Here is a 15003-nt window from a genome sequence, read left to right on the forward strand (position 1 = left end):
TCCAGTGGTATTGATTATATTCACAATGTTGTGCTACCATCAGCACCAGCCATTACTAGGCTTTTCTATCAACCCAAACAGAAACTCTGTGCCCATTAAGCATTAACTCCCCATTCCCCACCCCAGTCCCTGGCATCCTCTAGTCTAGTTACCAACTCTATGGATTTGCATTGAATTGCACACTTTTAAAGATGAATTTTATAGTATATGAATCATATCCCAATTGAAAAAATGAAGAAGAAGACAGTACATTATGGCTAAACACATAGCTGCCGAAGCCAGGTCACCTGGGCTCGAATCCCAATTTTGCCTGATTCTAGCATGTGATCTTGAACATGTCCTGTAGCCTCTCTGTGCCTCAGTTTTCTCATTTGCAAAGTGATATGATTGCATCTACCTCTTGGGTATGTTGGGATGATTGAATTTAAAGTACTAGAACAGTACCTGGCACAAAAGTAGTGTATAAGTGTTTAATACACTTTTAAAAACACAGATGTACTTCTAGGACTGGGTCATCAAGAGACTGCCCAAGATTTCTCCAGTTTCCAAACACAAGACTCATGACTTTCATCTGCAGTGTCCTGACTCCATCTTGAACGGTTTGACGAGTCCCTGATTCTGATGTGTCATCCCATTGTTGAAAAAGTTGACTGACTGACCTGCGCCCTTGGAGGCTGCACCCTCAGTCAATGCCCTTCTTGCAGGCTTGTGAGGACCACAGCCCTACCTGCTGCCAAAAAAAACCACTCATGTTTGTTGAGAAGATGGTGAAATGGGAATCTACAGATACAGTCAGTGGGAGGGTAAATGTTATAGCCATTTGTGTAGGAAGGTATCTTTTATTCTTCAAAATGCTCATCCTGCATAAATGCGTATTCCTCTTGTCTGGGTTGTTCCTGGTGAAGACCTTATGTGATGCATGAGGTGGAAAAAATTCCCAAGAGGCTGACATCACCGTATGTGATGGCAAGAGTCAAGAAGCTTGCGGAACTGTGACCCATGACATTCTTTGAAATTTGCTCTCTAACTACTTGTTAAATCGTACTTTGAAAGTTATCACTGTTAATGTATATATGTTAAAGTTCACAAAAAAAATTTTTTTTAAAAGTCAAGAAGCAACTTGCACCACTTGTTAACAACAGAAACCAACTGTAACAAATTTAAATAGAAAACAATTTATTGCTATGTTATGGGATACTTTCCAGAACCAAAGAGAAGGCTAGAGAACCAAGTTAAGAAGAGGCAAGAAGCAGAGACGCTGGGAGCCGGGAACCACAGCCAAGGCCCCACCACGGGTGCAGCCTGGTCTGGCTTGGTCTCAGGGACAGGTCTTGGACAAAAATGCCTCATGTGAACTCAGGAATCATTTCCCTCTGTTGCAGGAATCTCAGAAGCCAACCCTACCCGGGACCCAGAAACCTTGGGGCCCAATACCTATAGTGTTGCTTGTGCACAAGAGCCCACTGGTCAATACCTGCTTCCTAAGAAACTCAAGGAAACAATAAAATGAAGTAGGACTTGGCAACCAGAAGTCTTGAGAGTGGACAGGCCAGGAATACAGGGGCCAAGAAGAGGCTGATGCAGTCTATCGATTTCAGTTAAAGCCATCCTATGGGCCAGTTGACTAAATTACGGTGTTCCAGACAAAGGGACACAAGGCAGCCATTAAAAAGAAAGCCACCACCAAATCAACAAAAAGCAACAGATTTGTGTGCTTAGATAGGGAGTTACTGATGAGATATTTAACCGGAGGAAAAAAAAAGCAGAAGCAGAAGTATACAGAGTATGCCTAATGGAGAAGGAATAGCTATCTATGTATTTGTGTGTGTGTGATTATCTCAGAAGGATATAGAATAATGTGAAAGCAGTGAACACTAAGAAGGAGAATGGGGGTTTAACAGACCAAGGAGGCTTACTTTTTTCCGCATATGCTTTATCATGAGTCTATATTAGCTATTTACAGCTATAATTTTTTAAATAAAATTATAAAATAAAATTTTTTTTCAAAAAAAAGAAATGAAGTGGGGCACCCCAGTCACATTGCCATCCATTTTCACATGTGCCGATTCAGTGGCAGTATGAAGATGGGATGAATTTTTTTCTCTCTGTGACCAAAGAGACTGTTTTGTCTATCTGTGTGAATATTTCTGCAGGTCTTTCTGTTCTTACCAGTCTTTGCTTTAGTGCAAGAATCATAGGACAGAATCAGACAGCCTGGGTTTAGTTTGTCTCACAAGCAGCGTAACCTTGAGCAAGTCCTGTGGCCTCAATTGCTTTAGCCCTTCACTGTAAAAGGAAGTGAATACATTAAATAGTCTTTAAATTATTTTGTTACTGTGAGATCTGCGGTCCTCTAATAAGAATAGTACATAGAGTTTGTAGGGCAAGGCAGTAGTATGATCCCTATTTTCAGGTCAAGAAACTGAAGCTCAGGGAGTGTCTCTCTGCAGGGAGATCAGACATTTGGTTTGCCTGAGACAGTCCTGGTTTATGCCTGCTGTATGGCACGATGTTTGCAGCACCCCTCTTCACTCTCAAAAGTGCCCTAATTTGGATAATAAATTATAAGGTCACTCTAGGTCTCAGTAACCAGAACTCAACTTAGTGGTGGTGAGCAGAGACAGCTTCCTGGCCCAATGTTCATTTTATTACACCCTAAAGAAACAAAGATATAGAGGAACAGAGGGAGATCACACCCACACACCCACACGCACACGCACACACTCACATCACAGCAGAAAATGGATTTACATACGTCTCCATTCAAGGAAAACCTGCCTGAGACCTTCTGTAAGTAAAGAATCCCCTGTGAAGCAAATAATACTTTCCCATCTCCCACCAATGGATCCATGGATCCATTTTGTACAGCATGATTTTGTCTAACATGGCACTCATTTAAGTGAGAAAAGCAAGATGCAGGCGAGTGTATGGCAGTATACTGCCATTTATGTTTCAAAAGAGGGAAGATTTATACACATCTGTTAAAAAAAAAAAAATACTACCAGAAAGATATATAAGAAACTGATAACAGTGGTTGTCTCTGGAGGGAACCCAATTTGGGTGGCTTGAGGGCAAGGCTGGAGAAAGACTTTAAAAAACACATTAAAAAAAATGTCTCTGATGTTTTTCTTACTTCTAGGCGTCTTTGTCTTTGCTCCAAATTGAAATTCAATTGAAATTCTCCTGCGTTTACAATCAACTCTCTACTTGCAGGTTAAGAGGAACAGAACATTTAGGTAATCAAAAAAACACTTGATCTTGGGTCCCCTCAGGGAATTTACAAAGTGGCTTTCTTAAGCACTTACAATTGAATGTTACCTCACATTGAGTATGAAACAAGCCAGTGAACTAGGTACTGTGATTTTGCAGAAGAGGAAACTGAAGATTGAAAAGGCAAAATAGCTTTCTTAAGGGGACACAGCTAATTGACAAGTCAGAATTTTGTTTTATCAAGTCTTAAATTGTGAAATATAACCACATGGATATAAAACACAAACGTACACTATAATGAAAAACTATAAAGCAAAACCAGCCCATCCCCAGCATCCCAGAAACCCATCTTCCCCACCCCCACCTTGGGTCCCTTCTCCATCCTGTCTCATTATCTCCCCCTAGTGGTAAATGCTGTCCTGATTTCTTCATGGTTTTATAGTCACTGATTTCTTTATAGTTTTAGTCTTACTACCTATATATGCCCAAAGTAAGGATTTCTACCCACGTCTGTGGAAATCCAAAGCCCACTTCTTGTTACCGAAAAGATGACTCTAAATCTTCTACTGATTCTGGATTTATCTATTTCTCCTTTTAGATCTGTCAATGTCTGTTCTGTATTAAATACATACAATTTTAGAATTAATTCATTTTCATTTTTCTGTGGATTGACCGTTTTATCATTACATGTACCTCTTTATCTTTAATAGTGCTTCTGGCCTTAAAGTCTAATTCATCTGTTATTATTGTGGTACCAGCTTTCTTTGGGAAAGTCTTACACAGTTCATCTTTTTTCCATCCTTTTACTCCCTCAATAACAGACTTGGAACATCTTTCTACTATATATTTTTGTGGCTTCTGGACTGATTTGCAAACTCATTGATACTTTGTAGTTATGAAACACAAGACTGGGAAAAGAAAGAAAAAAGAAGAACCAAGGAAATATGAATGCATCTAACCCCTAAGTCAAATCTCCAAACTTAAAGTGCACAATCCTTAGTGACTGCATTTCTACATTAAGAAACAGTTCCGCTGGGTTTAAATTAGTACAAAGAGATACGGACGACACATGTACACTGGAATATACTGTACAAACTGGTCAGACAAATATTTGTGGGACCACAACCATTTTGAGTCAAACTATTTTATTGTCCAAGAGACTCCTTCTGTGGGGACAGGTGGCCCATTCTCAGTGGCAGGAGCACTGAGGAGGGCACCCTGGCTCCTCACTCCTCAGCACTCTGTGTGCTGATATAGTCCTGGAGAAGCATCTGTACCTCTGCTCGCCGGCTCATCTTGGTGGCCTTGCCCTGAAAGCGGCCTTTCTTCCCTGCTCCTTTGCCTTCTAGGACCTCAGCCACCCTGGGGAGTAGAGATGTAATCAGGGAGGAGATCCCTGAGGGAAAAGCCACAGAAAAACCAAGGCAGGATACATCCCAAAGTAATTTGGGCAGAGAATAAAAATACATTTGCAGAGCCCCACTGAGGAACTGGGGAAAAATGCAGAAATGTTGGACTTCCCCACCTGGGTTTATACTGATACTCTCACAAGCATTGAGGACTGACAATTTAGTAGGCCGAGCCCTCAGTCTTGGGGCTTGCCCTTATGAAGATAGTTGCTGCAAAGGAGAGGCTAAGCCTACTTACAATTGTGCCTAAGAATCACCCCCAGAGAACCTCTTTGTTGCCCAGTTGTAGCCTCTTTCTCTCTAAGCCCATTTGGCAGATGAACTCACTGCCCTCCCCACGACATGGGACATGACTCCCAGGGATGAGCCTGGACCTGGCATCATAGGAAATCTTCTTGACCAAAAGGGGTAAGAGAAATGAAATAAAATAAAGTTTCAGGGGTCGAGAGATTTCAAATGGAGTTGAGAGGTCACTCTGGAGCACATTCTTATGCGCTACAGATTCTCTTTTTAGTTTTTAGTGTATTGGAATAGCTAGAAGGAAATACCTGAAACTGTCAAACTGCAACCCAGTAGCCTTGATTCTTGAAGACAACTGCATAACTATGTAGCTTACATGGTGTGACAGTGTGATTGGGAAAACCTTGTGGCTCACACTCCCTTTATCCAGTGTATGGACAGATGAGTAGAAAAAAGGGACAAAAACTAAATGAAAAATAGGGTGGGATGGGGGGATGGAATGTTTTGGGTGTTCTTTTTTACTTTTATTTTTATTCTATTTTTATTCTTTTTGGAGTAAGGAAAATGTTTAAAAATTGATTGGAGTGATGAATGCACAACTATATGATGGTACTGTGAACAGTTGATTGTACACAGTGGATGACTGTACGGTATGTGAATATATCTCAACAAAACTGAATTAAAAAAAAAAACAAAAACCAAGGGCAAGAAGTATACAGGGACCAGGGGTGGGGGTGGGGAATGGGGAGTTAATGCTCAAAGGGTACAGTTTCTGTCTGGAGTGATGGAAAATAAAACTGTGAATTTAACTGACACCACTGAATTGTAAACTGAAAGTAATTACAGTGGAAAATGTTCTGTTATACATAGTTACCACAAAGAAAATAAAAATTAAAAAATACATGCACATGTACAATCAGATTTGTTTAATGCTCATTCTAAGAGCGAATGATAAGGAACAATATAAGTGTCTCTATGTGGGAGGCTGGATAAATTATGGTAATCCATGGTATGAAATATTATACAATTATTATGCAGTTGCTATAAGGATTGAGGTATGCCTAACATGGAAAAAACTTCTAAAACATATTATTAAAAGAGATTTAAGTTGCAGGAAAATACATGTGGTTGGATCCCATTTACGTTTTCCTTTTTAAAGAGATTATAATCCACAGAAAAAAAAGAATTGGGAGGACACCAAGCATCCACAGAGGTGATCTCCAGGGAGGGAGGGAGTGTCCACAGGGGGTCAGGAGTGCAAACACGAATGCCTGTGGGGAACCGCAGTGAAACAAGCTGGGTGTGGACAAGCAAGAAAGGTGGGGACTACGGCAAACTGGAGGGGAAATGTCCTGCCTAAAGAGAGTAGCCATGCTTGTGTAGAAATGTGGATCATCCTTTTTTTTTTTTTTTTTTTGAGAAAAGCTAAAATTGTCCTTATATAAAAATCTCCTAATTTTAAAATGTGGCACAATACTTTGAAAATTTAAAACAGTGAGCAGGCCAAACTAGTCTATATGCTACATCTGGCTGCATGTCTAGAGCCTCTGCTTTAATACTTATGATTTGCTTCAATGTTTTATAATAAACACGTATTCATCAAAGTCAATCAGGAAACTCTAAATGCTAGAAAGATTATACAGCACTACTTCCCCGTATCTAACTTAAAATGAGAAAATACTAAATAGTAATATAAGGGTAAGGAAGTCCAACAAGAATCTAATTTTTCCATAACAAATATATCAATGCCTTTTTTGCTTTAGTCTCAAAATCCAAATTTTCTCCCCTAAATGTTTTTCTCTGCCTCTCTGCCTTGCTGGTACCTAAGCACCTGCTTCATCTGCCTACTAATAATCTAACACCAGTATTCATGTTATCTCTTATGCAATAAAATTTCTAATAGGAAGGAAAAAAAGAAAGCACATGAGATTTGGAGCCAAAAGACCTGTCTTCAAGTCTCAGTTTTACCACTTTAACTATGAGACCTCAGGCACAGGATAGGAAGTCCCCCAGCTATAAAATCGGGGATGAGGATGGTGATAACGGTCCCTGCTCAGCCTGTGATGTGAATCAAATGAGATCACAGATGTGAGGGTCCTTTAATCAGTGAAGGGCTGTCCTAGTGTTAACAGGTTAAGTCTTACAAACTCTCCCACCCATGCGAGACAGTCCACGTACTCTTACCTGGGCCCCAAGGTCTCCACAGCCTCAGCTGGCCCTGACAGTAAGAAGAGCCCAGCACCTTTCTCATCACCCACGGTTAAGAACAGGAGGGTCTCCTAGGAGGTAAGATAGGGAAATGAATCCTGATATTTAAGGGTGAGGGGTCAGCCCCCAACCCCTGTATTTTATGAATCCCTAGAATAGGATTTTCCACCAAGCCACAGGACAATTTTCCTAATAAATTATGATATAGCCCACCAAGGTCAAGACACTTCGATAGCAACTGTACAACCAAGGGTAAACATTAAGTAGAAGGCTGGAAGCTGCTGGCCACAGCCAAGCATAAAATGCCGTTCATGATCTGACTCCCACCAACCTTTCTAGTCTGGCCACCCCTGTCACCATGTCCCCTGTGCCTGCCATTTCCCAAACCACTGTGTTTTCCCATGCCCTTTTCCTCTGCCGCAGCTGCTTCCTCTGCTTGGCCACCTTTCCTCCCTTGTCCGTCTGAGGACCTCTCAGGAGACTTCAAGTCGAGCTGGAGTAACAGGCCACACCCCTAAAGCCTCTCCACCTTTTCAGATAATGTGCTCCTGCACCTCTACCTCCCATACAGCAATTTTGGGCCTATGTGCATCAGAGCATTTAACGCCCTAAATTATAAATGTTGACACATCCGCTTCTCTGCCAGACCAGAAAATGAGCCCCCTCTACCCAGAAGAATTATAGCGAGATGCACACAATGCTTGACCCAGAATAGGTATTCCAAAGAATGTTTTTGGAGTAAATGCAGAAGAGGGAGACCTGGAAATCTCTAAGCTTTGGATTTTCAGGATGGGGAAGAGCAGCTGAAGTCAGAGGCAGAGGAAAATGGTGGGATTGTCTTTAAAGGGCCTTGCCAACCCCCACTTTATGTCTATAATTAGGCCCTGAACACACATAAATCTGCATGGCTCTGAGAGCTCCAGTTCTGAGAGGAGGAGCTTGGAAGCTGGCGAATGTCACAGCCCCAGAAAGTTCAAAATCATAGACCTAGGTCAACACCTGAAACAGAGCATGGCTCTTAACTAGTGCTAATAAAATAGAACTTAACTGATTTCTATTCCCTACTCTAAAAAGTGTTCATGTGGAGGAATTTCAGCTAAACTAACGTCCCTTACTTATATCTCCCTAGGTCTATATGCAGGGTGGGTAAAGCATTCCATGTCCCTCTTACCTCTGACCCAATCTCATTGGCAATGATATTCATGAACTCAGAATCACCCTCCTTCCTACAAAAAAGACAGAGACAAGAGATCCAGATTGGAGTAACAACTGTGAAACTGCAGGAAGCCTGGCTCGTCCATATAAAAGCTGGCATTGCTGCTGTCTGTCTGTGCTCACAGAGCCCCAGGCCCTGTTAACAAAGAGAAAAGGTGCTGACTGAGAGGGCCAGCCAGTAAGACACAATTCTCATCCTCAGGAGTTCACGAACAAGCTGTTTGTTTCTGTCTCCCTTAAGTAGGATTCCCCAGGGCAAGGAGAGATCTATTAGATGGTGAAGGAGGTAAGGGAAGATGTAATGAAGGTTAGGGGTGTTACAGTGAAGAGGTCAGTGTCAAACACAGGAAACCTAGTATGTAACACATTTCTTAGGGTCTATCTGCCTTGAGGACACCAGTGAGCGACCCCTTCTACTATCTACTGCACACAGTGGAGATGCTGAGCCCCAAGTCTGACACTGCTCCCAGCCTTTTCTCCAGCCCCTAATTTCTCACCTGTGTAATACAACCACACCTCCCCAGTCTGGGCTGTTCCTGAGGCTGTGGGCAGTGTGCACAGCCAGGTCTCTGAGCAGATTCAGGTTGTTCTGAAATGGAGGTGTTAACTCAGTAGACAGGTGGAAAGGATGACAAAAGAGAGCAGCAACTTCCCTCCCTTCACGTCCCTCTTTGACAAACCACACATGTGGTCGGGCAGAGGGGCCAAGTCTGAGAGGCCTATTCCAGGCAAAGCTCTTGCCCTCTCCAAACCGTGGAATAAATCACCTTCTGTAGGAGCTTGGTCAAGTTTTGTAGCTTTTTCACTGCTTCCACATGATCCTCTGCTCCACACCTATGAGACAAAGGTCAATGGAGACTTGCCTAGCTTCCTGAGTGCTTTTGGTGTAGAGAGTAAATCAATGATGCCCTTCTTGAAAGGGTTCCTCTCTCAAGATGGGGACCAGGGGACATTAAGAGGAGGCCTATAAGGCAACTGGGGGAGAGGATATAAAGGAATACGCCATTCTGTGGGGGCCTGATTTACCATCCAAAGCACTTTATCATTTATGATTGCATCCTACCCCCAGAGATAAGAGATTATTCTGTCCACCATGTAGGTAGGAGAACTAAGCCCCAGAGCATCAAGGATCTAAGAACCAGGAGGAAGACTGGTAAGAAGGTGGCATACTTAAGCAGAGTGGTCAGTGCTTTTTCAGTCCCATGACTTCTCTCCATCCATTTCAGTACCCGGTTCCCAGCCAGAAATACCAGGTTGGTTTTGTTCTTCTTCCCCTTCTCAGTGCCCAGAATCTTAATGACCTGCAGGAGGCAAGGGAGTGATACACACAGGCATATGAAAAAACCGCAGTGGCTCCTGGCACTCAAGGCCAGGAGAGACCTACACCTCTGCCCCAGCTCTGAAGCAATGAAGGAGTGATTTTTCTTGGGATTCCCAAATTGGCCCCCTCTACCACCTCAGCCTTGTGTGATCCTCCACTCCCCTGACATCCTCTTTCTCAACCACACTCAAAAGCTCATCTTCACCTACCTGAAGGTCACTGAGATTGCTCACATGGGTGCCACAGCACATGTTGGAATCAACACCCTTGATGGTAACAACACGAACGGGCCCAGCATGATCATCCGGCAAACCCCGACCCCTCACCTGGGACAGAGGGGAGGGAGAAGGGCTGTCTGAATTTCGAGGAGCCCTCAGAGGGTTACCCGGCAGAAGCCACCCCACTGGCTCTCCCCGCACCTGCTCCACCTCGGGATCATCCAGGCTCAGCTCTCGCACGTCCACTGGCAGCCGATCTCTGATTTTTTCATTGACGCTCTGCTCAATGGCAGCTACTTGCTCTGCAGTCACAGAGGGGCTGTCAAGCTCAATCACACTACGGAGTCGCCCTAACTCCCTGCCAGGGGAAGGAGAGTGGTCACAGATGTTGATGATGATGACAATAATAATACATGAAAGGTCCTCACAGTTTACAAAGAATGTTCCTCATTTAATCCTCTCATAAATCCCACAAGGCAGGGATTATCATTCCCATTTTACAGGTGAGGAAACTGAGGCTCACAGGCGTATTAGGGAACATGATAAAGGTCACGTGACCAGTGGATGGAGAAACAAGAATTCACCCCCTAGGTCTTTGGGCTCCCAATTCCAAATTCTTTCCTAAGTACAAACGTCTCTCCTCTCATCCTACTACCCTATCTTCAAGGGAAACGGGACCACAGGGAAAATTAATAACACTCCCCTTTCTTTTATTTCCCTACTCTCTTATCCTTTACTGGGAAAGGTGCTGGTAGTCAGGAACCCACACCATATAGCCTTCTGCCATCTGCTCACCACGATGTTGTCTTCAGCCCAAACAGATGGTCAGCAACTGCTGTGATGAGATGCTGCCCTGAGCAAAGACAGCAAGAGACAGGCAAAGAATGAGACACCCAGAAAGCCACCAACTCCCACAATGATACAATCACAGAAACTGACTTTCTGAAGACATGTCTGGCTAGGGTAATACACTTTAGATACTTGGGAAATCCCCACAAGAATTCTGCAAGAGGCTTTATGATGCCATTTCATAGATGAGGCCACTGAGGCCTAGAGAGACTAAATAACTTGCCAAGGCAACACGGCTTATCAGAGGCAGAACCAGGATTTGAACTAATTGGCCATATTCATTCATTCAACAAATATTTATTGAATGCAAAGGCACAGGATTTGGCATTAGAGACACAGCAACATCCCTGAATGACAACAAGGAGGAGGAAGAGGAGGGGAATGAACTTTGCAAAGACAGAGGGAATAAGACAACCAAAGGCCTTGAGAGGAGAAAAGCAGCAGTATGTGTTCAAGGAATCTAGAGAAGGCTAGCATGGCCAGAATGCCGAGAACAAGAGGGAGAGGAGCAGGATATGAGCTGGAGCAGTAGACAGGAGCCAGCCCACATAGGGCTTATAGACCATGATACCGAGTAGGATTTCATACAAAGAGATACAGAAAGCCTTTGAAGAGGAGGAGGTGACATGATCAGATTTTCATTTTTAAAAGACTATTCTGGCTGCTGTGTGGAGAAGGGGCTGCAGAGACTGAATATGGAGAGACCAGCGGGGGGCTACTACAGAGGTCCAGGGGGAAGGCAACAAGAGCTGGGCCTAGCATGACTGCAGTGACAGCAGAGGGAGGTGGACAGAGATGTAAAAGATAAACTGAAAGGACTCAGTGATTGATTGGCTATCTGCAAAGAGAATGAGGTGTCTGGAATGACTTCCAGGATTGGAGCTCACACAGCTGGGTGGATCGTGATCCCCTCTACTGAGATAGAGAATGCTGACAGAGGAACACATACGGGGCTGTGAGGCAAGAGGTGGGCAGGGGTGCTTTTTAAATTCCGTTTCGACGTTTTGAATTTGAGGAGCCCATGAGACATCCAGATGGCGATACCAAGTGGAAAATTGGTAATACTCAAATCCGGCAGTTATTCTAATACTTGTACCTGTTCATACTGCTTTTATAGCATTTATTATATCCTCCCTGAATTCTGAATATGTCTGTCTCTTCCAAAAGGTTCACTCCTAAAGAACCCAAACTGCCTCTCCATCATCATGGCATTTCTATACAAGGCAACTGCTCCTCTGTACACGTACCCTGCCTGCCCCACTTACCCGAATGCTGCTGCATGTGATCAAACCTCCGCTCCCAGTCCACCCGGACCTGGACCTGGCTTCCAGGGATGAGGGGTGTCTGCATGAAATGATCAGCCTGGGATCCCTGGCGGGTCACTCTCAACACAGAGATGTCATTGATAGTACCTCGGTCATCAGGCTGGGGAAAGAAGTGCAGGCAATCAGTGGTGAGAGGCAGGGTTGACCCTAATTCCTAGATACAAAGACTCTTCAGGGAAAATGTCTGAGAGACAGACCCAAAATTTGAGCTCCCCAAGAAAGGAGGTGGCAATGCCAAGTGAGGTGGGTCTACTTGTCTCTCCATCCTCTTCACCTGGACACCCTTTGTTCTTCAGACAATAACAGAATTAAAACAGAAAAAGACTAAAACTACAGCAATGAAGCTTTTAGTAAAGCCCAAAGATCCCCCATCCTCATTCTCATTGCCTTAATTTCTATTCTTAACATCTTTTAACAGCCTCTAAAATGATATGAATTTTCCTCCCCCTCTCCACCCCATACTCTACACTGCTACTAGAATTAGATCAAAAAAATATTCATTCTTTTAAAAAAGTATTGAGTGCCAACTGCTTATGAGACATTGTGCTAGCCCAAGAATACTATATAAACAAGACATGGTCCCTTCCCTGAAGAAACTGAAAGGGTCTGGAAAAGAACACAGACAAGTAAACAGGCAATTGCAATATGATCTAAAACATACCATATGAATAAGTTCATGGTGCTAAAGGAGCTCAAAGGAAAGAGACCTAACTGTCTTGGGGAATCAGGAAAGGCTACCCAAAAGACATGATATATAAAAGGAGACCTTCTATGGATACATGAGGTCACAGGTTTTCCTTCAGCAGACAAGAAAATCTTCATGTTGGGAAAATCACCACACTAACATTGACATTGATACGAAATTGAAAATTTCTCAATAATAAGCCTACTGAAAAACTTCTCTCATATCACTTTTTTTGCCTCAGAAACTGCATAGCTCACCACTCCTTTCTGAATGAAGTCCACACACCTTAATACATCCTCCTAGGACCTCTGAACTGGCCCCCACTTACCTTCCCAAGCCCCACCCCATCCCCAGCCTGTCTTCAATATACACCATAAATTCCAATTACAACAGATTATTTGCAGTTAACTAGACTCATCAGATTCTTTCAGGCTTCCCTGCATTTCTTTGTGCTGTCGTCCCTCGAGGTAAGAGTCAATTTGATGTCAACTTGATTGATATCCTATCCTTCAAGATACAGTTCAAATGTCAAAAGTAACCTTTGGTGTTACTTTCCTCTTTCATGTTCACACTGTACCTGTCTCTACCTCACCACAACACTGATAACTCTGCCTTCTCCCATGCCATTTAACCCACCTCTCTCCTCAGGGGAAGGACTCCCTCAGGGGAATTTTTTTCTGTTCTGGCCAAACCTGCTAAGCTTATTCCTTCCTCAGGGCCTCTGCACATACCCAAACATATACTGGTTTGTATATATCATGTCTCCAAGCAAAAGCTACGTTCTTGGATGCAATCTTGTGAGGATAGACGTATTAGTGTTGATTAAGTTGGAACCTTTGCATTAGGTTGTTTCCATCGAGGTGTGACCCACCCAACTGTAGGTGATAACTCTGATTAGATAATTTCCATGGAGATGTGGCCCCGCCCATTCAGCATGGGCCTTGATTAGTTTACTAGAGCCCTATATAAGAGCTCAGACAGAAGGAGCTTGTTGCTGCAACTTAGAGACATTTTGAAGACGACCATTGAAAGCAGAGTTTTGCTGACGCTTTGGAGGTACTAGCCCACAGTTTGCCCCAAGAGACTAATACAGAGACATTTTGGGGAATGGCATTTTGAAACGCAACCTGGGAGAAAGCAGACGCCAGCTACATGCCATCCCAGCTAACAGAAGTTTTCCAGATGCCCATGGCCTTTCTCCAGTGAAGGTACCCTATTGCTGATGCCTTACCTTGGATACTTTATGGCTGTAAGACTGTAACTGTGTAACCAAATAAACCCCCTTTATAAAAGCCAATCCCCCTCTGGTGTTTTGCAAACAGCAGCATTAGCAAAATGGAACAGGGGATACAACCCCCCTCCCCCACCAGATAACTGCAATAATTAACCTGCTCACTTCATTTAGGTTTCTACTAAAATAACTTGCCCCATCCCATCACCCTCTTTCCCTCTACTCAGCTTCATTTTTGTTAATAGCACTTATCACTACATGGCACATTATGTATTTATCTATTCAGGATTTTGTCCGTCTTTTCCAATAAACAGTCCATGTACGTAAAGGCACTGCCTTGCACACACACACCTTATCCTTATAACCCGGACTAGTACCTAACTTATGTTTTATCTAGAAAATTATTTGGGATAAATAATTGTAAAATGAATAAATAAACTAGACAACTAATTTCCAACTGTGATCATCATAGTTGAGAATGAATGGGACAGGAAAGCATTTTAGGCCCGATCGCAAAGGAATTAGGGGCTCCCTGAAAGGGGGACGGGCTGAGAGACGGGTCAGATACCTGTCCCCCGCCCTCAGGGAAAAGCAGCGTGTCTTCCAGCACCACTTGGAAACCGCTCAGCACCTCCTTCTTGCCGTTGCTTCCTTCGGTCTGCAGCTCCGCGGGGCGGCAGGAGACCACGGTGGTGGTGAACTAGAAAAAGAGGGGATGAAAAATAAGCCCGATCCCAGCCGTCTATACGCCGGACTGAGTCCTATCTTGGCACTTCCACCCGGCGCCCTCTTCCTTGCACCGCCCCATCCGCTCGAGAGCGTCAAGCCCCTACACCCTAGGGCCGCACCTCCCGGGCGTAGCTGTCCCGTTGGCACCTGAACGCCATAGCTGGTGTCTCCCAGAACGCGGAGTCAGCACACAGAGAAAAGCTTCGGGGCGGACGGAAAGCGGCATGGGACAAACTTCATTACCGGCGCGTCTCGGCGCAGAAGCAGAGGGTCGAGAACGGTGTGTGGCTTGGACAAGTTTATTGAAACAGGAGAATTGCAAACGTTCTGAGTAAATCAACCAGGTGAGAATTATGTTTAGTA

General features: G+C 43.8%; 1 protein-coding gene across 4 annotated transcripts; it reads right to left on the minus strand.

Moving 5' to 3' along the window:
* Positions 1 to 4338: 4338 nt before the first annotated feature.
* On the minus strand, positions 4339 to 14950 carry AARSD1 (alanyl-tRNA synthetase domain containing 1). Of its 4 annotated transcripts, none has more exons than XM_037809792.1 (12): positions 14760 to 14939; positions 14480 to 14611; positions 11936 to 12095; positions 10617 to 10674; positions 10032 to 10179; positions 9813 to 9929; positions 9453 to 9583; positions 9050 to 9116; positions 8780 to 8871; positions 8239 to 8293; positions 7044 to 7138; positions 4339 to 4572 (listed from the first exon to the last, which is right to left on the minus strand). In XM_037809792.1, exons 1-12 carry the CDS (start codon positions 14796 to 14798, stop codon positions 4437 to 4439), a joined length of 1230 nt encoding a protein of 409 aa, XP_037665720.1. In that variant the 5' UTR covers positions 14799 to 14939; the 3' UTR covers positions 4339 to 4436. The 4 variants fall into 4 exon arrangements, with proteins under 4 accessions (XP_037665720.1, XP_037665719.1, XP_037665722.1 ...); XM_037809791.1 differs by having other exon boundaries at positions 10023 to 10179; positions 14760 to 14934; XM_037809793.1 differs by having other exon boundaries at positions 4428 to 4606; positions 10023 to 10179; positions 14760 to 14950.
* Positions 14951 to 15003: the final 53 nt, after the last annotated feature.

The sequence above is a fragment of the Choloepus didactylus genome, chromosome 18 (assembly GCF_015220235.1).
Source record: "Choloepus didactylus isolate mChoDid1 chromosome 18, mChoDid1.pri, whole genome shotgun sequence".
NCBI classification, from domain to species: domain Eukaryota; kingdom Metazoa; phylum Chordata; class Mammalia; order Pilosa; family Megalonychidae; genus Choloepus; species Choloepus didactylus.